General features: G+C 39.2%; 1 protein-coding gene across 4 annotated transcripts in view; it reads left to right on the top strand.

Annotated features, from left to right (window-relative positions):
- tax1bp1a (Tax1 (human T-cell leukemia virus type I) binding protein 1a) overlaps positions 1-20,664 on the top strand; it is a 58,609-nt gene that overhangs the window by 31,558 nt on the left and 6,387 nt on the right. For all 4 annotated transcript variants that reach the window (XM_061882455.1, XM_061882456.1, XM_061882457.1 and 1 more), the window contains exons 6-13: positions 2,612-2,760; positions 2,943-3,033; positions 3,098-3,283; positions 3,354-3,605; positions 6,744-6,920; positions 6,996-7,068; positions 11,380-11,747; positions 12,481-12,567. In XM_061882455.1, the coding sequence (XP_061738439.1) occupies positions 2,612-2,760; positions 2,943-3,033; positions 3,098-3,283; positions 3,354-3,605; positions 6,744-6,920; positions 6,996-7,068; positions 11,380-11,747; positions 12,481-12,567 (1,383 nt within the window). The remainder of the gene's footprint in view (positions 1-2,611; positions 2,761-2,942; positions 3,034-3,097; positions 3,284-3,353; positions 3,606-6,743; positions 6,921-6,995; positions 7,069-11,379; positions 11,748-12,480; positions 12,568-20,664) is intronic.

Genomic DNA, 20,664 nt, shown 5'->3' on the forward strand with positions numbered 1-20,664 from the left:
GGTGTCGAACTCAGATACAGAGTGGGCCAAAATTTTAAACCGAACAAAGCCGCGGGCCAAGGTTGAACAAATTAACCTTTTAATAGGGACCCAAACAAGTTTTGCATTGAATATTGAACAAGCGAGACTTATATAACTTTATAGTGACATGCAAAATCGAGTTTCAAATAATACTAATAATTAAAAAATAGCAATGGCATATCAAATCAAATTTAAATAGAAATTGAATGCCTCTTTTCTATTTGCAGCCTTCTCAGGTAAATGTAAAAATAAACTTTTCCCACAGGCTAATAATAAATGTTTATATTGTAGCGTCCAGGAAGAGGTAGTACTGCAAGGGGTTCTGTGTCTTTGTTCTGTTGTGTTTATGTTGTGTTATAGTGCGGATGTTCTCCCGAAATGTGCTTGTCATTCTCCTTTAGTGTTGGTTCACATTTATGTGGCGCATGTTTGTAACAGTCTTAAAGTTGTTTATACGGCCACCCTCAGTGTGACCTGTATGGCTGTTGACCAAACTTGCATTATATTAGCGTGTGTGTGTGTAAAAGCCACATATATCATGTGACTAGGCCGGCACACTGTTTCTAGGTAGGAAAAGCGGACGTGACGAAAGGTTTTAGAGGACGCTTGAGGCAGTGTCTTTAAGGCACGCCCCCAATATTATTGTCCAGGTGGGAATCGGGAGAAATTTGGTAGAATGGTTGCCCCCTGTGATTTTCGTGAGGGGCACTGAAATTTGGGAGTCTCCTTGGAAAATGGGCGGGGTGGTTTAGCAAGTATGAGTATTAGTGGTGAATGCGGTGTAAGAGCGACACCGCCGCTGTATAATACCGGCGGGCCAGCTCTAATGTTAATTTGATATTGCCTCAAGGGCCAAATGAAAATACACAGCGGGCCAAATTTGACACCCACGATCTTGAACAATGGCCGTATCAGTATCAGCATTGATATGAGTGATACTTCCCCAGTAACTACTGTAACACTACACGTAGATTACAATACTTTTGAGAAAATAATACTGCCAGAAATGACACCATACATTACTGCACACATCAACAGCTATATTAGGAGGCTTTGTAGCCAGTTTTGAAATGGTTATATTTTCATTGACATACAAATGTTGATATATATCCTTACTGCAGGATGCTGCAATATAGATTTTAGGCCATATCGCTTGTCCTTAGTCTCAATTAGATTTGTTGCTTTTTTGAAAAGGAGTTTCCGAGGACTCTTATTTCTCGCTAAATATAACGAGAAAGTGGCCAAGTTGGCAACATTGATCCCCCTGTTGCTCCGTCTTCTTATCCTTTGGCAGACCAGGTGTAGTATAATGTGTTTAACATTTTCATTTTCTACCGCTTGTCCCTTTCGGGTCGTGGGGGGTGCTGCAACCTATCTCAGCTGCATTCGGGCAGAAGTAAATCTCAAAATAAATAAGTGGATGTAGTTAACGAGCATTTTTTTCACCACAGTAGTGACACCGTAAGGGAGCAAACTGCTGAGTCAGCATATAATACCACACAGGAGCTCATATGTAGATAGGAGTACGGCAAGTGTAACACATGCAAACATTTCAAAATAAATGCAGCTACTGCCTTGTTATGTAATGTAAAGGAGTTTGCCTACAGCCACAGGTGTAAATGGCAACGTTTTTTGACCAGGCGTGGATTGTAAGACCTGCTGTTAATTGTATTATTTCTTATAGAGCCGGGAGATATATATCAAGTTTTTAAGTTGTATTAAGACATTTTTAAACGAGATACGATTGAAGAAAATGTCGTAATATGGATATAATTTATTTCACGTTAAAATTACCAAACGCCACCTTTTTGTTGTGTTCCTTGTTCTCCCCCACTCTCCTTCCATGGGCTACTAAACCCCTCCCCTTCCTCCTTCCAAGACGTTCTTGCAAGTATAAGAACATCCATGATTGGTTGGTTGTTTACTATGATGAGTCACGAGTGGTTAGGGACAGACCAATCAGAGGCAAGATAGGGCGAGTCATCGACCCAGGAAGGGAAATCACAAAGTGCCTGACTGCCTGCAAATGTATTTTTATCTGAGTTTAATACATTTTGTATTATTTACACAGTTATGTTATTTTTTTTGCGTCGAAAGAATATTTTAAAATTGTATTTATGTATTTTTATCTGAGTTTGATACATTTTGTAGTATTTGCACAGTTATGTTATTTTTTTTTACGTAGAAAGAATATTTTTCATTTTATTTATGTTATGTAATTCTGTACTACTTAAACAGTTTCTTTTCTCTGCTGTTGATACCCATCTTGACTAATAAAAGCTAATTAATAAGCTCATTATTATTAGGCCAACTAATAAAAGTGCCACTGACTGTTCACAGTAGAGTTGTCATTCACTTCAATTTGACTGAATATCTTTATATGTATACTTTCACTGAAAAATATACCGAGATATACATTGAATATCGAGTTTAAGTAAAAATATATCGAGATATACTTTTTCGTCCATATCGCCCAGCCCTAATTTCTTATTATCATTTACTGTCCTAGCACCAATTTTGATGCTGCTGCTGATTCATGTCCTAAATATATTTGTCACAATTGGGCTGTATCTCCCATCCATGTCCTCAGGAGCTGCTGCGCTCCTCACAGTCCCTGTCCGAGGAGCGGGAGGAGGTGAGGAGGAGGCTGACGGAGGCCGCGGATCGAGTCCGCCAGCTGGAGGGGGACCTGCTGGGAGTCACTCAGAGAAGCCTGCAGAAGGAGACTGAGCTGGACTGGTGAGTAAGAGGGCATGTGACCATCCATCCTCCTCTCATTCGGGTGAGGAACTGTTGCAGGGAACTTTCCTCAGTGCCTTCCAGACGCATGAATCCTTCATTGGAAAACAGGGTTGTAATTCTAAGATATTATTGTTTTCATGTTCACAATAAGTTGTGTGATCTTCTCTTTTGCGTTCAAGTATGCGTGACCGTCTGAAGAAGCTGGCAGCAGAACGCGACAGCATGAAGCTCCAGCTGAAGACAGAGAAGGATGAGCAGGACCTCTACAAGGTGATCCAAATTCACTTGTGGACCTGCAAAGAACCGTTCTCCTGACCTTTGCACGTGTGTGCAGGCCCACATGCGCAACACAGAGCTGGAGAACACCAAGCTGAGTGCCGAGCTGCAGATGCTGAAGGCGGTGGAGCTGAACCGAGAGGTGACCATCGCTCAGTTCCAAGAGGAGCTGGAGAGGCTCAGGTGTTATGTGGCTCAGCGGGACAGTCTGGAGAAAGAGCTGATGACACTCCAAGCTGATAAGGTATTCATTTATTGATGTTCCAGCAAAGGCGAAGATAACGAAACAACACAAAACGTACTAAATCCTCTAGGCTGAACTGGCGCGTGTGCGTGAGCAGCTCCGTCAGGCCGAGGAGCAGCTCGCCGCGTCCCGGCAGCAGGCGTCCTTGCTGGTCTCGGAGCTCCGCGACTCGGCCAGCTCCCGAGACCACTCTATGACGGAGCTGTACCACGCCCGCTTAGAAGTCGACAAGCTCCGCGCCAGCCTGGCCGACGCTCAGGCCGAGTGTCAACGCATGGAGAGCCAGTTGGACCGCATGAGGAGCACTGCGCACAAAGAAGTGGTCAGCAACCAACTTCATTTATTACACTTTCGTTATTTCCACATCAATTCACCCAAGCAGTGTCTTGAGTATGTTGTTTGTTAGTAGGGTTGCACATCTATCTCTGATAAACGATTCGATATGCATCTAGATACACAGGTTACGATTCGATTCAAAAACAATATCCTTTTATTACAGACTGATTCGATTCGATTATGAACGATACGATTCGATTTGACGGTTAATATTCAAGATTCCGAATCCCCTAGCATTGTGGCTTTATGGCACTGGAAAAATAACAGAACAACAAAATCACATGTTAATGTATTTATTTTTAGACATGGACCAAAACAAGTCTGGCTGAATTGTATGATGGGAACTCCAGAGGTAAAAGTAGCACAGAATAGTAACAACAATATTTCAGCCTGAGCATAGTTTTGAACACTAGAGGTAGGTAACAAAGATTCAATATTTCAACCTGAGCATATAGTGTTTTGAACACTAGAGGTAGGTAACAAAGGTGCAACATTACAATGTAAACAAGTTACACACCTATAACACATCTCAAAATGTGGCACGGGGTTTTAACTCACCGTACTCTTGGCCGTGTTTCCTCTTTGCATGCTGGTCGAGATTTGTAGTGCTGTCAGTGTACGTCAACGATGCTCAACACAATTTATAAATAGCATGGCTTCTGTCGAGCTTCCCTTCCTTCTTATAAAACCCAAAAACTTTCAACACTTTGGATTTCTGTCTCCCTGATGCGTTGAAAATCTTTCTCGGTCCATTATCACCTTCGGTCAGACTGACGCTTTTGTTCTCCTCCTCCTTCATTTTCCGTGTTGTCCCTTGTTTATCACTCCTGCTATTACCAGCTAGGCGGCTACCGCGTTTGGCGAGTAGCTTCAGCTCTCGCGTTGTTTTAGTGACGCTGGCGCTGTAATCTAGCCAACCCATGCAAAGTCTCGCGATAACCGATAACCGATCACGATAACCGATCCATGACTCTATAACCGATACAGCTAGGAATTCATGGATTATTTGCATCGATTGAGGAGTCTGCTACCGATGCAGCCTAATCGCTCACTTGTTGAATCGAATACTTGGTCGCATCGGTTTATCGTTCACAACCCTATTTGTTAGTATAGCAAAGACGAACTAAGCGGTATTCCAGGTAGGAGGTTGAACAAACTCGGAATTCAAACTTGAAGTCTGAGTTGACTTACATTAAGATGGGAGTCAGGAAACTGTGGAGTGTCGGGTTCCAGAACAGCTGACCTGAGTTACTGTAATCAATACTGACTATGTTGACTTGGACGTTAGGACCACAATAAAAATTAATGATCAATAGAGCATTGATTCTACAATTCACCTTTGGGATTGCGGACAGAGAAGGCCATTTTGTTTTACCTAGTGAGAAGTGAAAGTGTTACGTTGTTGATGCAAAGTATGAATTTTTTTTTTTTTTTTTTTTTACAAAGAAAAGTACTGTATTTTCCGGACCACAGAATGCACCGGTACATAAGTCGTACCCACTAAGTTTTAGGGGAAACATCGTTTTCCCCTGTTCTGTCTCCCTGTAATGTTTGTCTGATCTTGAATGGGATTGTGCTGAAAATTGTAATTTTCCTGAAGGAACTCTCCTGACGGAATAAATAAAGTACTATCTATCTAATCTAATTTGTTAGACTAGTAAGTCGCAGATATATACATTGTGAAATGAATTGTTAACACAGAAATATTTTGTAGATATACACACCTTAATTGTTTCCAAACGGTGCCTATAACACGGCAGTAAAACAGCTGATAAAACAAAACAGAAGTCATTGTCATGGACTAGCCCTCCAATAAGCTAAACAGACTCAATAACTACACAGTGACGTTTTGGTGAATTTACAAAACTGAAACAGTTTAAAAAGAATGCCATTGTAAGTTAATAATACTAACACAGACCCTCGTAAACGTTTTAGCATATTCGCTAATGCTAGCTTGATTACAATATGATAGCACGTACAAATATTCAGTAAGTAAGAATTATACCTGATTTCGGGCCCCAATTACATATTTAATCGTAAACCTGTCTAAGTAGACTACAGTGGAGGTGAAATAAAACACTGACTCTTTTGGCTGGAACGTTGTAACCTGACCGGGAATTTTTTTTTTTTTTTTTTATCAATCCAACATAACAATACACAGCAATACCATAACAATGCAATCCAATTCCAAAACCAAACCTGACCCAGCAACACTTAGAACTGCAAAAGAACAGAGCAATTGAGAGAAGACACAAACACGACACAGAACAAACCTAAAGTAGTGAAACAAAAATGTATATTATCAACAACAGTATCAATATTAGTTATAATTTCAGCATAGCAGTGATTAAAAATCCCTCATTGACATTATCATTAGACATTTACAAAAAAAAACAAAAAAACAATAGTGTTACAGTGGCTTACACTTGCATCGCATCTCATAAGCTTGGCAACACACTGTGTCCAATGTTTTCACAAAGATAAAATAAGTCATATTTTTGGTTTGTTTAATAGTAAAAACAAATTTATATTATTGCAATAAGTTGATAAAACATTGTACTTTACAATTATGAAAGCTTTTTACAAAAATCTACTACTCTGCTTGCATGTCAGCAGACTGGGGTAGATCCTGCTGAAATCCTATGTATTAAATGAATAGAGAATCCTTTTAAATCAGGAAAAAAAATCGTGTTGAATTGAAAAAAAAAAAAAAAAGATTTTGAATCCAATCGTGACCCCAAGAATCGATATTGAATCCAATCGTGGGACACCCAAAGGTTCGCAGCCCTAATATATATATATAATTTATTTTTTGTAACATATATACATATATATATACATATATAAATATACACACACACATATATATATACACACACATATACATATATATATACACACATGTATATATACATTTATACACACACACACATATATATATATATACACACACACACATTTATACACACACATATATACAGTATATATATAATATATATATATATATATATATATATATATATATATAATATATATATATATATATTCACACAATCACACTTGGAGTCTTCACTGGGAATACCCCCTACCCCGTAACTGTATGTGACACATTGCCTTGTTCCAGGGTGTGGAAACCAGCGGCGAGGCCATCGTGTCGGAGGCAGAGGCCGAGCTGCATAGGGAAGTGGAGGAGCTGAAGCTCCGCCTCCACATGGCCGCCGAGCACTACAAGGAAAAGTACAGAGAGTGCCAGCGGCTCCGCAGACAGGTGGCCAAACTGAACACGGGCGAGTCGCAGGCGGTGAGTGACTATTACGTGACGACCGAGAAACCGCAAAGACGCAACATACATTTTTTTCTCTGTTGATGCGTGCAGGAGCACAAGAGAAATGCGTCCACAGAGACAGCCTTGGAGTTACTCACCCCAAGTCCAGAATCCCCCACAGGAGGTACACTTGAATTACAACTCATCATAATGAGACTTTATGGATCCCTTTCCAGGGAATCGTAGTATGATATACACAAGGCAAAAATATACATACAGTGGTACCCATACTTGCCAACCTTGAGACCTCCGATTTAGGGTGGTGGGGGGCGGGGTCGGGGGTGGGGCGGAGGCGTGGATGGGGGGCGTGTTTGGGGCGGGGGGCGTGGTTAAAAGGGGAGGAGTATAATTCACCAACTCGAGTATTTCATATATATTTCATATAAATATATATTTATATGTATGAAATACTTGACTTTCAGTGAATTCTAGCTATATGTTTATTTTATTATACATATAAATAAAATAAATAGTTGAATTTCCGACGGCACCTATCAAATACACAGTAATAAAAACACAGTTGTTCTACTAACTGTACTGTGCCTGCTGGTTACTAAAAAAAACAAAAAAACACTTACCTTTCACTATTTGAGTAACCTTTGTTCTGCCATTTGCGTACTGGCGAAAGATCTCCGAATCCGGGAACATATACTTCACGGATTTGTTATAGACATCCGCAAATGAGAACGGGATGTTGCTTCCAGCTATCAGCATAGCCATCTTTGTCTCAGCATAAGTTACACCATCAGGTCTCCATTTTGCGAGTTGGCCCATAATACTGGGTTGTGAACGATGCTGCACTGCGGACGCTTTGTGCTTCGCTGACTGAGTATATCCGTTCTGTCATCGTGTTTATGGAGAAGTCTGTTCTACAAAATTTACAGGCAACATACCCCTTCCCCTTCGAATTCTCCTGGATAAACTGAAATTCTTGTTTCATTCGTTTTGGAACTTGCAAGCATATTTCTTCATTTTGCTCGTCGATGGTGTAATATATTGGGTTGGAGTCAATAACCAGGTGAGGTGAAGAAGTTACGTCTCTTTACTGTGGGCTTCACAACAGACTCCCTAATGCATATGTTCCTTGACTGCACTTAATTGTAGAATATATTTATATTATTCATATATTATATATACAATATATTATATATATTATATTATTTATTATTATCATTGTTGATTGTGAGCGAACTGTGATGCTGAATTTCCCCCAGGGATCAATAAAGTACATTCTATTCTATTCTATGTACAGTAGATGGCAGTATTGTCCTGTTTAAGGGGGTCACAACATTGCTGAGTCAGGTCCGCATGGAGCTGGAGGGGGAATGGCCTCCAGCTCCGCCTGAATTTCGGGAGATTTTCGGGAGAAAATTTGTCCCGGGAGGTTTTCGGGAGTCTCCTGGAAAATCCGGGATGGTTGGCAAGTATGGTGGTAACTCAATCTAAGAGTGTTTTGAGATAAGTAATGTCCCTCAGCTAATTTTTGTGCTTGAAGTTGCAAGCAAAAATATGACTTACAAGCATCCTGCCATTAGTTGGTGTAGCGGATGCTACAGTGAACTTTGTAAGATCTGGTCTCACTCACTAGCATTAGCTCATAGCTAGAGATCAACATAACTTTGCTTTCCAACCATGGGTAGGAAGAAAGTGCGTGTCAAGGACAGTGCTGAGAAGAGGAAGTGAATGAAATTCCTAGAATCCATCCATCCATTTTCTACCGCTTATTCCCTTTCGGGGTCGCAGGGGGCGCTGGCGCCTATCTCAGCTACAATCGGGCGGAAGGCAGGGTACACCCTGGACAAGTCACCACCTCATCAAGAAAAAAATCATTTTAAAATCAACACAAGAGTGCGTTACTTGGAGAAGCAATTTGAGGGTAGCACTGCGAGTCTAACACCATCCATAATGTTAAAATAATACTTAAATGGCAGATATTTATCCATGAAAATATGGTGTGTTTGACGGAGAAGCAGCTCAAAAAATTCCACACTCCAAAGTAATTGCTGTATGTTATTATTACATTACTTCATAAAACTACTTGTTTTTTTACATTCTTTTGTATTGTTTTTGTACAATATTTCCTATCCATAAGTTTGTTTGTCTTTTTCAAAGGCATGTTCAATGTGCTGTGATTGGTGTGTGTGACTGTGCTGTAATTAAATTGGTTTCAGTTAATTTACATCAGGAGAAGTTGATTTGAGATACAAGTGTTTTGACTTAAGAACTTTGTCACAGAACCAATTAAGTTCATATGTTAAAGTGCTACTGCAGGGGTGTCCAAACTTTTTTGTCTGAGGGTCGCTAACTGAACTAAAAAAAACAAGACAATATTTATTGTAACAATCAGGGCTCCCCTAAATTTTAGTGAATGTTGAAGGTCCCTGGGACCCAAAAGAGTCTCAGTCACTCTGGTGTTAAAAACAAACCACATATAATGGTTTTTACTTTAAATGCTAAATATCTATAAATCAACTTCAGATCTATCCATTGACAGAGTTTTCATATTTAAAAATGTTTTATGCCTTTTTTCTGACACAAAACCCTGTTTTAATCACAAAAACAAAAAATAAGCACTATTTACCCCCAAAAGATATGTAAAGTGTAAAATTTGATGTTCAAGTTTATTGTTCTTCGGTCAATGGTCAACAAAGCAAAAAAAACAGTTGTACATTCATAGATTGAAAATAAAAAGTTGTACATTCATAGATTGAAAATGAAAAATGTTACAGACCGAAAGGGTTTAGGCTGAAGTTAAACACTTATTGCGCCTAACCCTATAAACAAATTCAAGTACAAAATAAACTTCCGAAAGTTATAAAAAGTCCTTTGCACAACATATTATAAATACACATTTTAAACAACATTATAAACAACATCATAAACAACATGAACGTAGTTCAATTTTATACACAGTACAGGCATGTGAAATATCCCTGTGTACATATAAGACCTTTGCACTAATTATATATACAATATACACAAACAATTGTACTTCTATTATTATTTATATCTCATGTTTAATTTTTAATTAACATTAATCGTAGTATTAACTACAATGTTAATTCAAGAGTGATATATTTTTTCAAGACATTGGTCTTAAAGTGTTTTTTAAATGTGTGAATGGAACTGGAACATTTGAAGGAATCATCCAAGCTGTTCCACAGTTGAACTCCTCTAACAGAAACACATCTACTTTTTAAGCTTGTTCTTATTTTTGCTTTCTGAAAGAAAGCTGAACCTCTGAGGTCATAGGGATTCTCTCTGGGTTTAAATCTCACTTGTAAACATCCAGGCAGCATGTGGTTATGAGCTTTAAAAGCCACAATAGTAGTATTGAGGTCAACAAGATCGTGCAGTTTTAATGTTTTTAATTTAATGAACAGAGCATTGGTATGGTCATGATAATTCGCATAAGTTACAATTCTAATCGCTTTCTTTTGAAGTAAAAATATAGAGTTGATGTTTGATTTGTAATTGTTTCCCCAGATTTCAACACAATAGTTAAGATATGGGAGTATGAAAGAATTATATAACATGATAAGAGCCTTTTGATTCACAGAGTTTTTAATTTTATGTAACATAGCAATATTTTTTGCCATCTTTGTCTTAAGTATATTTATGTACAGTTTCCAATTTAATTTATCATCTATATATATTCCCAAAAAATTTATTGAATACACCCTTTCTATCTCCATATCATCAATTCTTATATGGCGCTGTATGTTATTTTTCCTATTTCCAAAAATTATATATTTAGTTTTATTTAGGTTGATTGATAATTTATTGGCATCAAACCATTGCTTTAGTATGTGGAGTTCAATCTCTACAGTCTCTAGGAGTTGGTCAAGGTCTTGCCCAGAACAGTACAGACTTGTGAAGTAATTGGAGCCTCAAATAGGTAAATCATAACAACATTGCTTTTAATTCATCATATTCTTGAACAACGACAATTTATAAAAACTCTGACTCAAATGTTTCTGGGATCCAAAAGGCTCCCACTCATAAAAGTGTTTAAAAAGTCATATATCAATATATATTGTTTTTACTTTCACCGCTTAAAGCTGTAAAGCAACTTCAGATCTATCCGTTGATTCTACAGGTAAATTCTTATTATTTTTCCAGCAATGCCAGTTTTAAAGTTAAAAACAGCCTGCATGGCAGCTTTGTGTTACTCATGTCAAAAATGCAAAATTTTCTTATTAAATTAGACGTTCGCTTTTTTAGTCCACTTTTTGTGTAGTTTTTTGGAGTAACATGTTTGCTCTTTTATTCCACTTTTTGTGTGGTTTTTTGGATAAGTATCTATAGAATGTGTATGTTGTATGTAGAAAAATTCAATGTATAAGACACAGACAAAATATTTACCCATCATATTAAATTGACTCATATTCATTAAAAAATAAAATAAAAAGGTATTATGTGTGTGTTTTTGCAGGAAGTATTGCCGCAGCCGGGACAATCAGCGCCGAGCCTGAGAGCCGTGAATGTACGCAAAGCAGCGCAGAGAGCGAGGAAAAGAAGAGCCAGCGAGACGTGAACCAGGAAGAGGAGAGCAAAGAACGCGACGATACGCGTGAGGACAGCCTAAGGATGACGAGCTGGGTGGAGGTGGAGGGCGAGCGACAGCCCCAAGAGGAGGAGGAGGAGGAGGAGGAGGAGGAGGAGGAGGCGGAGACGTCAGAGAGGGAGCAGACCCACTCGGTGGAGGAGGAGCTGGCGCTGATGGAGGAGAAGTGGAAAGAGCAATGCGCCATCAACGAGACTCTCAAACAGCGTCTGGCCAATGAGGAGGAGCGATTTCGAGTGAGACTCCCACTGAATTATTATACTCTTTTTGGCCACAATATTAGGTACAGCACCATCTTGTTTTAGCTGAATGAAGTTAGCGAGAACGGAATAACTCCTTTGCGCTGGAGCTGGCAGGGTTAAATGAGCGAACTTTGAACCCATCAACAACTTGGAAGCGAGTGCGTTTGTCGGCGTCTTTGATGGGCCCTCCTGTCTGAGTGGAGGGCCCATGTCCTGTGCGGCTCCTAATGGCCCCCAGGGGGGAGAGCGCTGCAGCCAGCCATGCTTTACGACTGTTTACATCCCGAGACAGACAAACAGACAGTCGCTACTCCCCACCTGAACTTCACCCTCTAATGCTGCGCCATAAATCCCTCAGAGGGGAGCGAGAGCACCAAAGGAGATGAAAGAGAATTTGGGGGGGAAACGCAAAAGAAAAGCACAATTTAAAGAGTCAGGAAAGTGGGCGCTCAGACAGACATGAAGCAGAGCGAGAAGCCGAGGGGATTTGGAATCTTTGTAATGGGATGAAACGAGAGAGGAGCAGACATGCACTCTCCCGCTGGCTCTCTCTGATTTACTGCCATCCTGTCCCTCGCCGGCCGCGGCACCAGATCAATAACAGATCAACAATTAAACGCCTCTTATCTGGGATTGTTTGCTTTTAGGTTCCTTGAAGCTGACCTAAAACTCTCTGGAGCGAAACGGACTTTCAGATGGTTATTGACGTGCTCTTCTGTGTGTCTAGGTGCAGATGGCAGAGCGGACAAGCGAGGTGCTGGAGCTCAAACGTGACCTGGCCCGGGCTTTGAAAGACAAAGAGCGGCTGCAGGAGGTAAAGTTAAAATATCCAACCACTCCTCTTCGTATTAGACCGGGGTGTTGAAAACGACAGCTCGCCGGCAAGTTCAGGTTTGACCCGCGAGATGTCACAAGTTTAGTAAAGGACCTGGCCCGCAAGATGCCTTCAACTTAATTTCAAATATCCGACGGTGTAGATGCTGCCATTTTGTAAACATCATGAAAAATCCGGGTTAATGGCCATGAATCACACGTTGAATGTATACTCAGCGCAGCATTTTTAAGTATGACCCAATACAAACAACCTTTCCCAATCATGCAGTGAATATATTACACAAAAAGTCAACACACATAACACAACCTGCTCCTAAACCTTGTGGATTTTCTTAAAAAAAATGTCCAATTGTATCACATAACTCAAAATGTCACCGATATAAATCCCCTGCGATGATGGAAAACATTCAAAACGCTCTCTCCACACTTCTCCATGTTTGACGCATTTTAGCTACTTGGTATTTTTGGTTGAGAAACTCAAAGGAGGTCATCACGGAAGTAAACAAGGTTGGAGTCCAACTTTCAAATAATCATAATATCCAATTATATTAAAGGCCTACTGAAATAAGATTTTCTTATTTAAACGGGGATAGCAGGTCCATTCTATGTGTCATACTTGATCATTTTGCGATATTGCCATATTTTTGCTGAAAGGATTTAGTAGAGAACATCGACGATAAAGTTGGCAACTTTTGGTCGCTAATATAAAAGCCTTGCCTTTACCGGAAGTAGCAGACGATGTACGCGTGACGTCACGGGTTGTAGGGCTCCTCACATCCTCACATTGTTTACAATCATAGCCAGCAGCATCTAGAGCTATTCGGCCTGAGAAAGCGACAATTTCCCAATTAATTTGAGCGAGGATGAAAGATTCGTGGATGAAGAAATTTAGAGTGAAGGACTAGAAAAAAAAAGAGAAAAAAAAGTTACAAAAAAAAAAAAAGGCAAGGGCAGTGAGAGCGATTCAGATGTTGTTAGACACATTTACTAGGATAATTCTGGAAAATCCCTTATCTGCTTATTGTGTTACTAGTCTTTTAGTGAGATTATAAAGTACCTGAAAAGCGGAGGGGTGTGGCCACGGGTGTGTTGACGCCAGAGTCTCTGAGGGAAGTCACGCAGGTGCAGCAAGACGGAAGCTCCGCTGATGTCTCTGGTAAGAACGGACTTATTACCACAATTTTTTCACCGAAAACTGCCGGTTGACATTTGGTCGGGATCCGTGTTTGCTTGACCGCTCTGATCCATAGTTAAGCTTCAACTTCGGGAATTTTAAACAAGGAAACACCGACTGTGTTTGTGTGGCTAAAGGTTAAAAGCTTCCCACCTCCATCTTTCTACAAACCCCGTTTCCATATGAGTTAGGAAATTGTGTTAGATGTAAATATAAACGGAATACAATGATTTGCAAATCATTTTCAACCCATATTCAGTTGAATATGCTACAAAGACAACATATTTGATGTTAAAACAGCTAAACATTTTTTTTTTGCAAATAATCATTAACTTTAGAATTTGATGCCAGCAACACGTGACAAAGAAGTTGGGAAAGGTGGCAATAGGACAAATGCTCATCAAACACTTATATGGAACATCCCACAGGTGTGCAGGTTAATTGGGAACAGGTGGGTGCCATGATTGGGTATAAAAGCAGCTTCCATGAAATGTTAAGTAATTCACAAACAAGGATGGGACGAGGGTCACCAATTTGTAAGCAAATTGTCGAACAGTTTTAGAACAACATTTCTCAACTAGCTACTGCAGGGAATTTAGGGATTTAAGCATCTACGGTCCGTAAAATCATCAAAAGGTTCAGAGAATCTGGAGAAATCACTGCACGTAAGCGATGATATTATGGACCTTTGATCCCTCAGGCGCTACAACATCAAAAACCGACATCAGTGTGTAAAGGATATCACCACATGGGCTCAGCAACACTTCATAAAACCACTGTCAGTAACTACAGTTGGTCGCTACATCTGTAAGTGCAAGTTAAAGCTCTACTATGCAAAGCGAAAGCCATTTACCAACAACACCTAGGAACGCCGCCGGCTTCGCTGAGCCCGAGATCATCTAAGATGGACTGATGCAAAGTGGAAAAGTGTTCTGTGGTCTGACGAGTCCACATTTCAAATTATATTTGGAAACTGTGGGCGTGGTGTCCTCCGGAACAAAGAGGAAAATAACCATCCGGATTTTTATAGGCGCAGAGTTCAAAAGCCAGCACCTGGGATGGTATGGGGGTGTATTATTGCCCAAGGCATGGGTAACTTACACATCTCTGAAGGCACCGTTAATGCTGAAAGGTCCATACAGGTTTTGGAGCAACATATGTTGTCATCCAAGCAACGTTATCATGGACGCCCCTGCTTATTTCAGCAAGACAATGCCAAGCCACAACAGCGTGGCTTCATAGTAAAAGAGTGCGGGTACTTTCCTGGCTCGCCTGCAGTCCAGACCTATCTCCCATCGAAAATGTGTGGCGCATTATGAAGCGTAAAATACGACAGCGCAGACCCCGGACTGTTGAACGGCTGAAGCTCTACATAAAACAAGAATGGGAAAGAATTCTACTTTCAAAGCTTCAACAATTAGTTTCCTCAGTTCCCAAACGCTTATTGAGTGTTGTCAAAAGAAAAGGTGATGTAACACAGTGGTGAACATGCCCTTTCCCAACTACTTTGGCACGTGCTGGGGCCATGAAATTCTAAGTTAATTATTATTTGCAAAAAAAATAAAGTTTATGAATTTGAACATCATATATATCTTGTCTTTGTAGTGCATTCAACAGAATATGGGTTGAAAAGGATTTGTAAATCATTGTATTCCGTTTATATTTACATCTAACACAATTTCCCAATTCATATGGAAACGGGGTTTGTACTTTGACTTCTCCATTATTAATTGAACAAATTGCAAAAGATTCAGCAACACAGATGTCCAGGATACTGTTTAATCATGCGATTAAAGCAGACTACTTGTAGCTTGTATCGGGCTGGAAAATAATGTCCGCTACAACTCGAGACGTCATGATACGAGTCATCATACCGCGACGTTTTCAACACGACACTTGGCGGGAAATTTAAAATTGCAATTTAGTAAACTAAAAAGGCCGTATTAGCATGTGTTGCAATGTTAATATTTCATCATAGATATATAAACTATCAGACTGCGTGGTCGGTAGTAGCCTTTAATTGTACATACAATATATGAATACATATATATTAGGGCTGTTAATGTTAACAGTGCTTGTGATTGATTTAAAAAAACTGGTACCGGTACCAAAATATTGGTATAACTTTAGATTAAATTTAGGTAGTAATAAGTTAGTATTGCAACGACAAACTTCCTTATCATCGGCGCACATCAAGTTTAAAATAGCATCTTAAAGCAAAACATGAATGTGAGGATGGCGCTAGGATGAATGCTACTTAAATAGGGTTGCCAAACGTCCGTTAAAAAATAAATCGTCCCATATTTAGGAACAAAAGTATTGAGCATCGATTAATGGATTGATTTATTGAGACTTTAATTAGTAGATTGCACAGATCAGTACATAATCCGTACAATTGACCACTAAACGGTAACACCCAAATAAGTTTTTCAACTTGTGTAAGTTGGGGTCCACGTTAATCAATTCATGGTACAAATATATACTATCAGCATAATACAGTCATCACACAAGTTCATCATCAAAGTATATACATTGAATTATTTACAATCCGGGTGGTGGAATGTGGAGGGGGTTGGGGCGGGGGTTGGGAGAATTAGGTATGGTTGATATCATCGCTTCAGTCATCAACAATTATATCATCTGAGAAATGGACATTGTTACAGTGTAGGTCTGACTTGGTAGGATATGTTCAACGAGCAGTGAACATAGTGAGCTGAGAAAGCATAAGAGCAAGTATATACATTTGATTATTTACATTTGATTATTTACTATCCGGGGAGGTGGGATGTGGAGGGGGAGGGCGTTAGTCTGGGGTTGTAGTTGCCTGGAGGTGTTCTTTTAGTGCGGTTTTGAAGGAGGGTAGAGATGCACTTTCTTTTACACCTGTTGGGAGTGCATTCCATATTGATGTGGCATAGAAGGAGAATGAGTTAAGACCTTTGTTAGATCGGATCCTGGGTTCAACGTGGTTTGTGAAGCTCCACCTGGTGTTTGACATGTACTTCGGTATCAGGGAGGTGTAGCGAATTTTATAGACTAGTTGTTTTACTCTGTCCTCCACCCTGAGCCAGCCCTCTTTGGAGATTTGGGTAGGTAAGTCCAGTATTTTTATGAAATAAGTGGCCAACAGAGCCCATTATATTGTTTTCATGTTCTCACTTTAAAAGAAAAAGGTAAATGGTGAGGTCACACGCCAGTTTTGACTCAGCAGTTTGGCCAGTCGCCAACACCTTGTCAGTGCAGCGGATAACTAAAGTAAGTGGATGAAAGTTCAAATACAAGTTTTCTGCTGTATATCGTTCAATAAGCGCAATATTTATGCGAGCGTGTTTGTTTGGGTAATGAGTGCAGTTTGTCCGAGGGCAAGTACACGTTGTCATTCAATGACGAAATTACACATCCAGTTTATACCCTTCTCTAGGAGAAGAGAGCTATGTGGCTTCAAACTATTTGTGGTGTGTCATGTATTCAACTTTAATGAGCTGGGAGTGTGTGTGACGCTTTTAATTATTGATAATTTACACAACATGGCAGAAAGACAATAATCTCACCGAGAGGAGATATCCGTCATAATCAAAGCCCAGTTGAAATGTTGCCAGTATTTTAGAGAAACAAATATCTCACCTCTTTTTGTCACAGTAGTTTTCATGGTGATGAAAGTTTGAGACCTGCTCTATCATAAAGCTGCACACTGAATTGATGCTCTTTTAAGTTAAGCTGGACACACTCCTGTTGAAGAAGTATGTTTATTTTTGATTAAGTTTAGTTATTTCTATTTAACACAAAAACATGTGCACTTAATTCATACGGTATTTACCGTATTTTTCAGATTATAAATCGCTCTGGAGTATACGTCGCACCGGCCGAAAATAACAAAAACAACTGATTCCAGTAAAACTCACATAGATACAATATTACAGGCATTTTTAGACGCATGTTTGTTTTGGAGTTATGTTCATGTAACTTTCATACAGTATATAGTATGACAGTTCCACTGTCATATTGAATAAAAATAAATAAGTTGTGTCTTTGCAAACCTTACAAAAGAAAAATGCAATTATCAACGCTGGAAATAACCTCGACTTCATCTTAAATTATCGTTTGGTTAATTGATGTATCGAAAATCGGCCAAGGCCTACCTATCATGTACTGTATTTTTTGGATTATAAATCGCCGGAGTATACGTCGCACCGGCCGAAAATGCATAATAAAGAAGGAAAAAAACGTCTATACGTCGCACTGGAGTATAAGTCTCATTTTTGGGGGAAATTTATTTGATAAAATCCAACACCAAGAATAGACATTTGATAGGCAATTTAAAATAAATAAAGAATAGTGAACAACAGGCTGAATAAGTGTACGTTATATGACGCATAAATAACCAACTGAGAACGTTCCTGGTATGTTAACGTAACATATTATGGTAAGAGTCATTCAAATAACTATAACATATAGAACATGCTATACATTTACCAAACAATCTGTCACTCCTAATTGATAAATCCCATGAAATCTTCTTCCTCGATGTCGCTTCTAAACAACTCTGCCAACTCCAAAGGTATGCACCGCTTCCTCTTGTCGTTTTCTGGTGCATACTTCACCATGTCCAGCTTGTAATCTGCAGTACATGATTTCCCTTTCGATGCCATTTTTGTTCAGCCACTCTCAGTTTTTATAAGTTACCGCTAACGATAAAATGACGATCCATTTTAATAGCTACGGCAGTAGCATAAAGCATATAGCAGTTAGCATTCCATGACCCACAATGCACTTCTGCCATGACCCTCCCCTGCCGAATTCTTATTGGTTCACATGTATGTGATGATTGCTGACGTGTGTGTGAGACGATTGCTGACATTTTCTTCGTCTCTTCCGCGAATGAGATAAATAATATTATTCGATATTTTACGGTAATGTGTTAATAATTTCACACATAAGTCGCTCCGGAGTATATGTCTCACCCCCGGCCAAACTGTAAAAAAAACTGCGACTTATGGTCCGAAAAATACGGTACTTGAACCAAGTTTTGAGCAAGTCAATGACTGGCAGTTTAACAAATGTTGCCGTATCACATTGTGATGACAGAATTGCATTTGTGTCCAAATATTAGGGTATTTTTTTAAGAAAGTTATTTTTCCAAGTGAAAATCCTGTGATTAATCATGATACACAGAATTAGAGTGTGATTAATATGATTAAACAAATGTATCACTTGCCAGCCTTAATATATATACACAGAAAATATACATGGACATAATGTCATGGCTGTCTTGAGTTCCCAATCATTTCTACAACTCTTATTTTTTTGTGGAGTACATACTTGTTGGTCACCAAAAACATTCATGAACTTTGGTTCTTTTATGAATTTATTATGGGTCAACGGAAAACGTGACCAAATCTGCTGGGTCAAAAGTTTACATACAGCAACACACATTATAAATGTTGGTGATGTAGAAAAGTTCCAATCAAATCAAATTAGCTTCATGTGAGTGATTAGGATTTGACGACACCTGTTGGCTTCTCTGAGCCCATTTAAATAGGGCTCATGTGATGCAGTCCATAGACTCGGTTACAAACGCGACAATTGGACAGTCAAATGAACTCAGCACAGATCTGAAAAAAACTAATCATTGACCTGAACAAGTCAGGAAGTGAAGGGAATTATATTTATATATAGCGCTTTTTCTCTATTGACACAAAGCACTTTACATTGTAAAACCCAATATCTAATTTTTACATTTAAACCAGTGTGGGTGGCACCGGGAGCAGGTGGGTAAAGTGTTTTGCCCAAGGACACAACGGCAGTGACTAAGATGGCGGAAGCGGGGATCGAACCTGCAACCCTCAAGTTGCTGGCACGGCCGCTCTGCCAACCGAGCTATACCGGGAAAGTCACTTGGAGCCATTTCAATGCAGCAACTGTGCATGTGTACATGTGCATATACGGTATACACATACCGTATTTCCTTGAATTGCCGCAGGGCATATAGTATGCGCCTGCCTTGAACTACTGCCGGGTCAAACTCTCTTCCCAAAATAATTAGCACATGCTTAGTATTACCGCCTGGTCAAACTCTTGACGTCACGAGTGACACTTCTCCTGTCATCATTTTCAAAATGGAGGAGGCTGATTTCAATTCTGGTAATTTGAAATCTCATAAAGGGAAGAAGATTAAGAGCTATTCAGTAGGATTTAAGGTGCAAGCTTATATCACACTCAAAATTTTTACTGCATGCCTTTGGTAAGCGCTGGAGTGAGAAGATGTTTTAAAATTCTATAGTGCCCCTGCGGAAATTCAAGGAAATACGGTATTATGCATATATTTATATATATGCATATATATATATATATATATATGTGTATATAGATGTGTATTTAGATGTATATATGCACATATATATATATACGCATATATGTATATATGTGTACATATATACAGTATGTATGTACACACATATACTGTATATATAGGCTATATACTTTGTACATATGTGTATATATACATGTGTGTACATATATATGTGTGTGAGTGTATATATATAAATATATGTATATATATATTCATATATGTGTATATATATATATATGTTCATATGTATATATATATATGTATATATACATACATGTATGTGTGTATATATATAAATACACATATATGTATATATATATATATGTGTGTGTATGTATATTATATATACATATAAATATATAGTCACTTTGCATGTAGTATTTTTTCAGCCCAATGCAGCACCCAATTGAAAAAGTTTGGATGCCACGGTTTCAGACACTTAGAGTTATTCGCTGTAGCTTACCTCGCTAATTAATACACCCACACCTGTCGCCATTATTCCATGCAAATGCCAGGCGGCGTGTCGGCTTCACCTCCCCAACCCTGGTTAAAAT

Source organism: Nerophis ophidion, linkage group LG21, assembly GCF_033978795.1.
Source record: "Nerophis ophidion isolate RoL-2023_Sa linkage group LG21, RoL_Noph_v1.0, whole genome shotgun sequence".
In the NCBI taxonomy this organism is placed as follows: domain Eukaryota; kingdom Metazoa; phylum Chordata; class Actinopteri; order Syngnathiformes; family Syngnathidae; genus Nerophis; species Nerophis ophidion.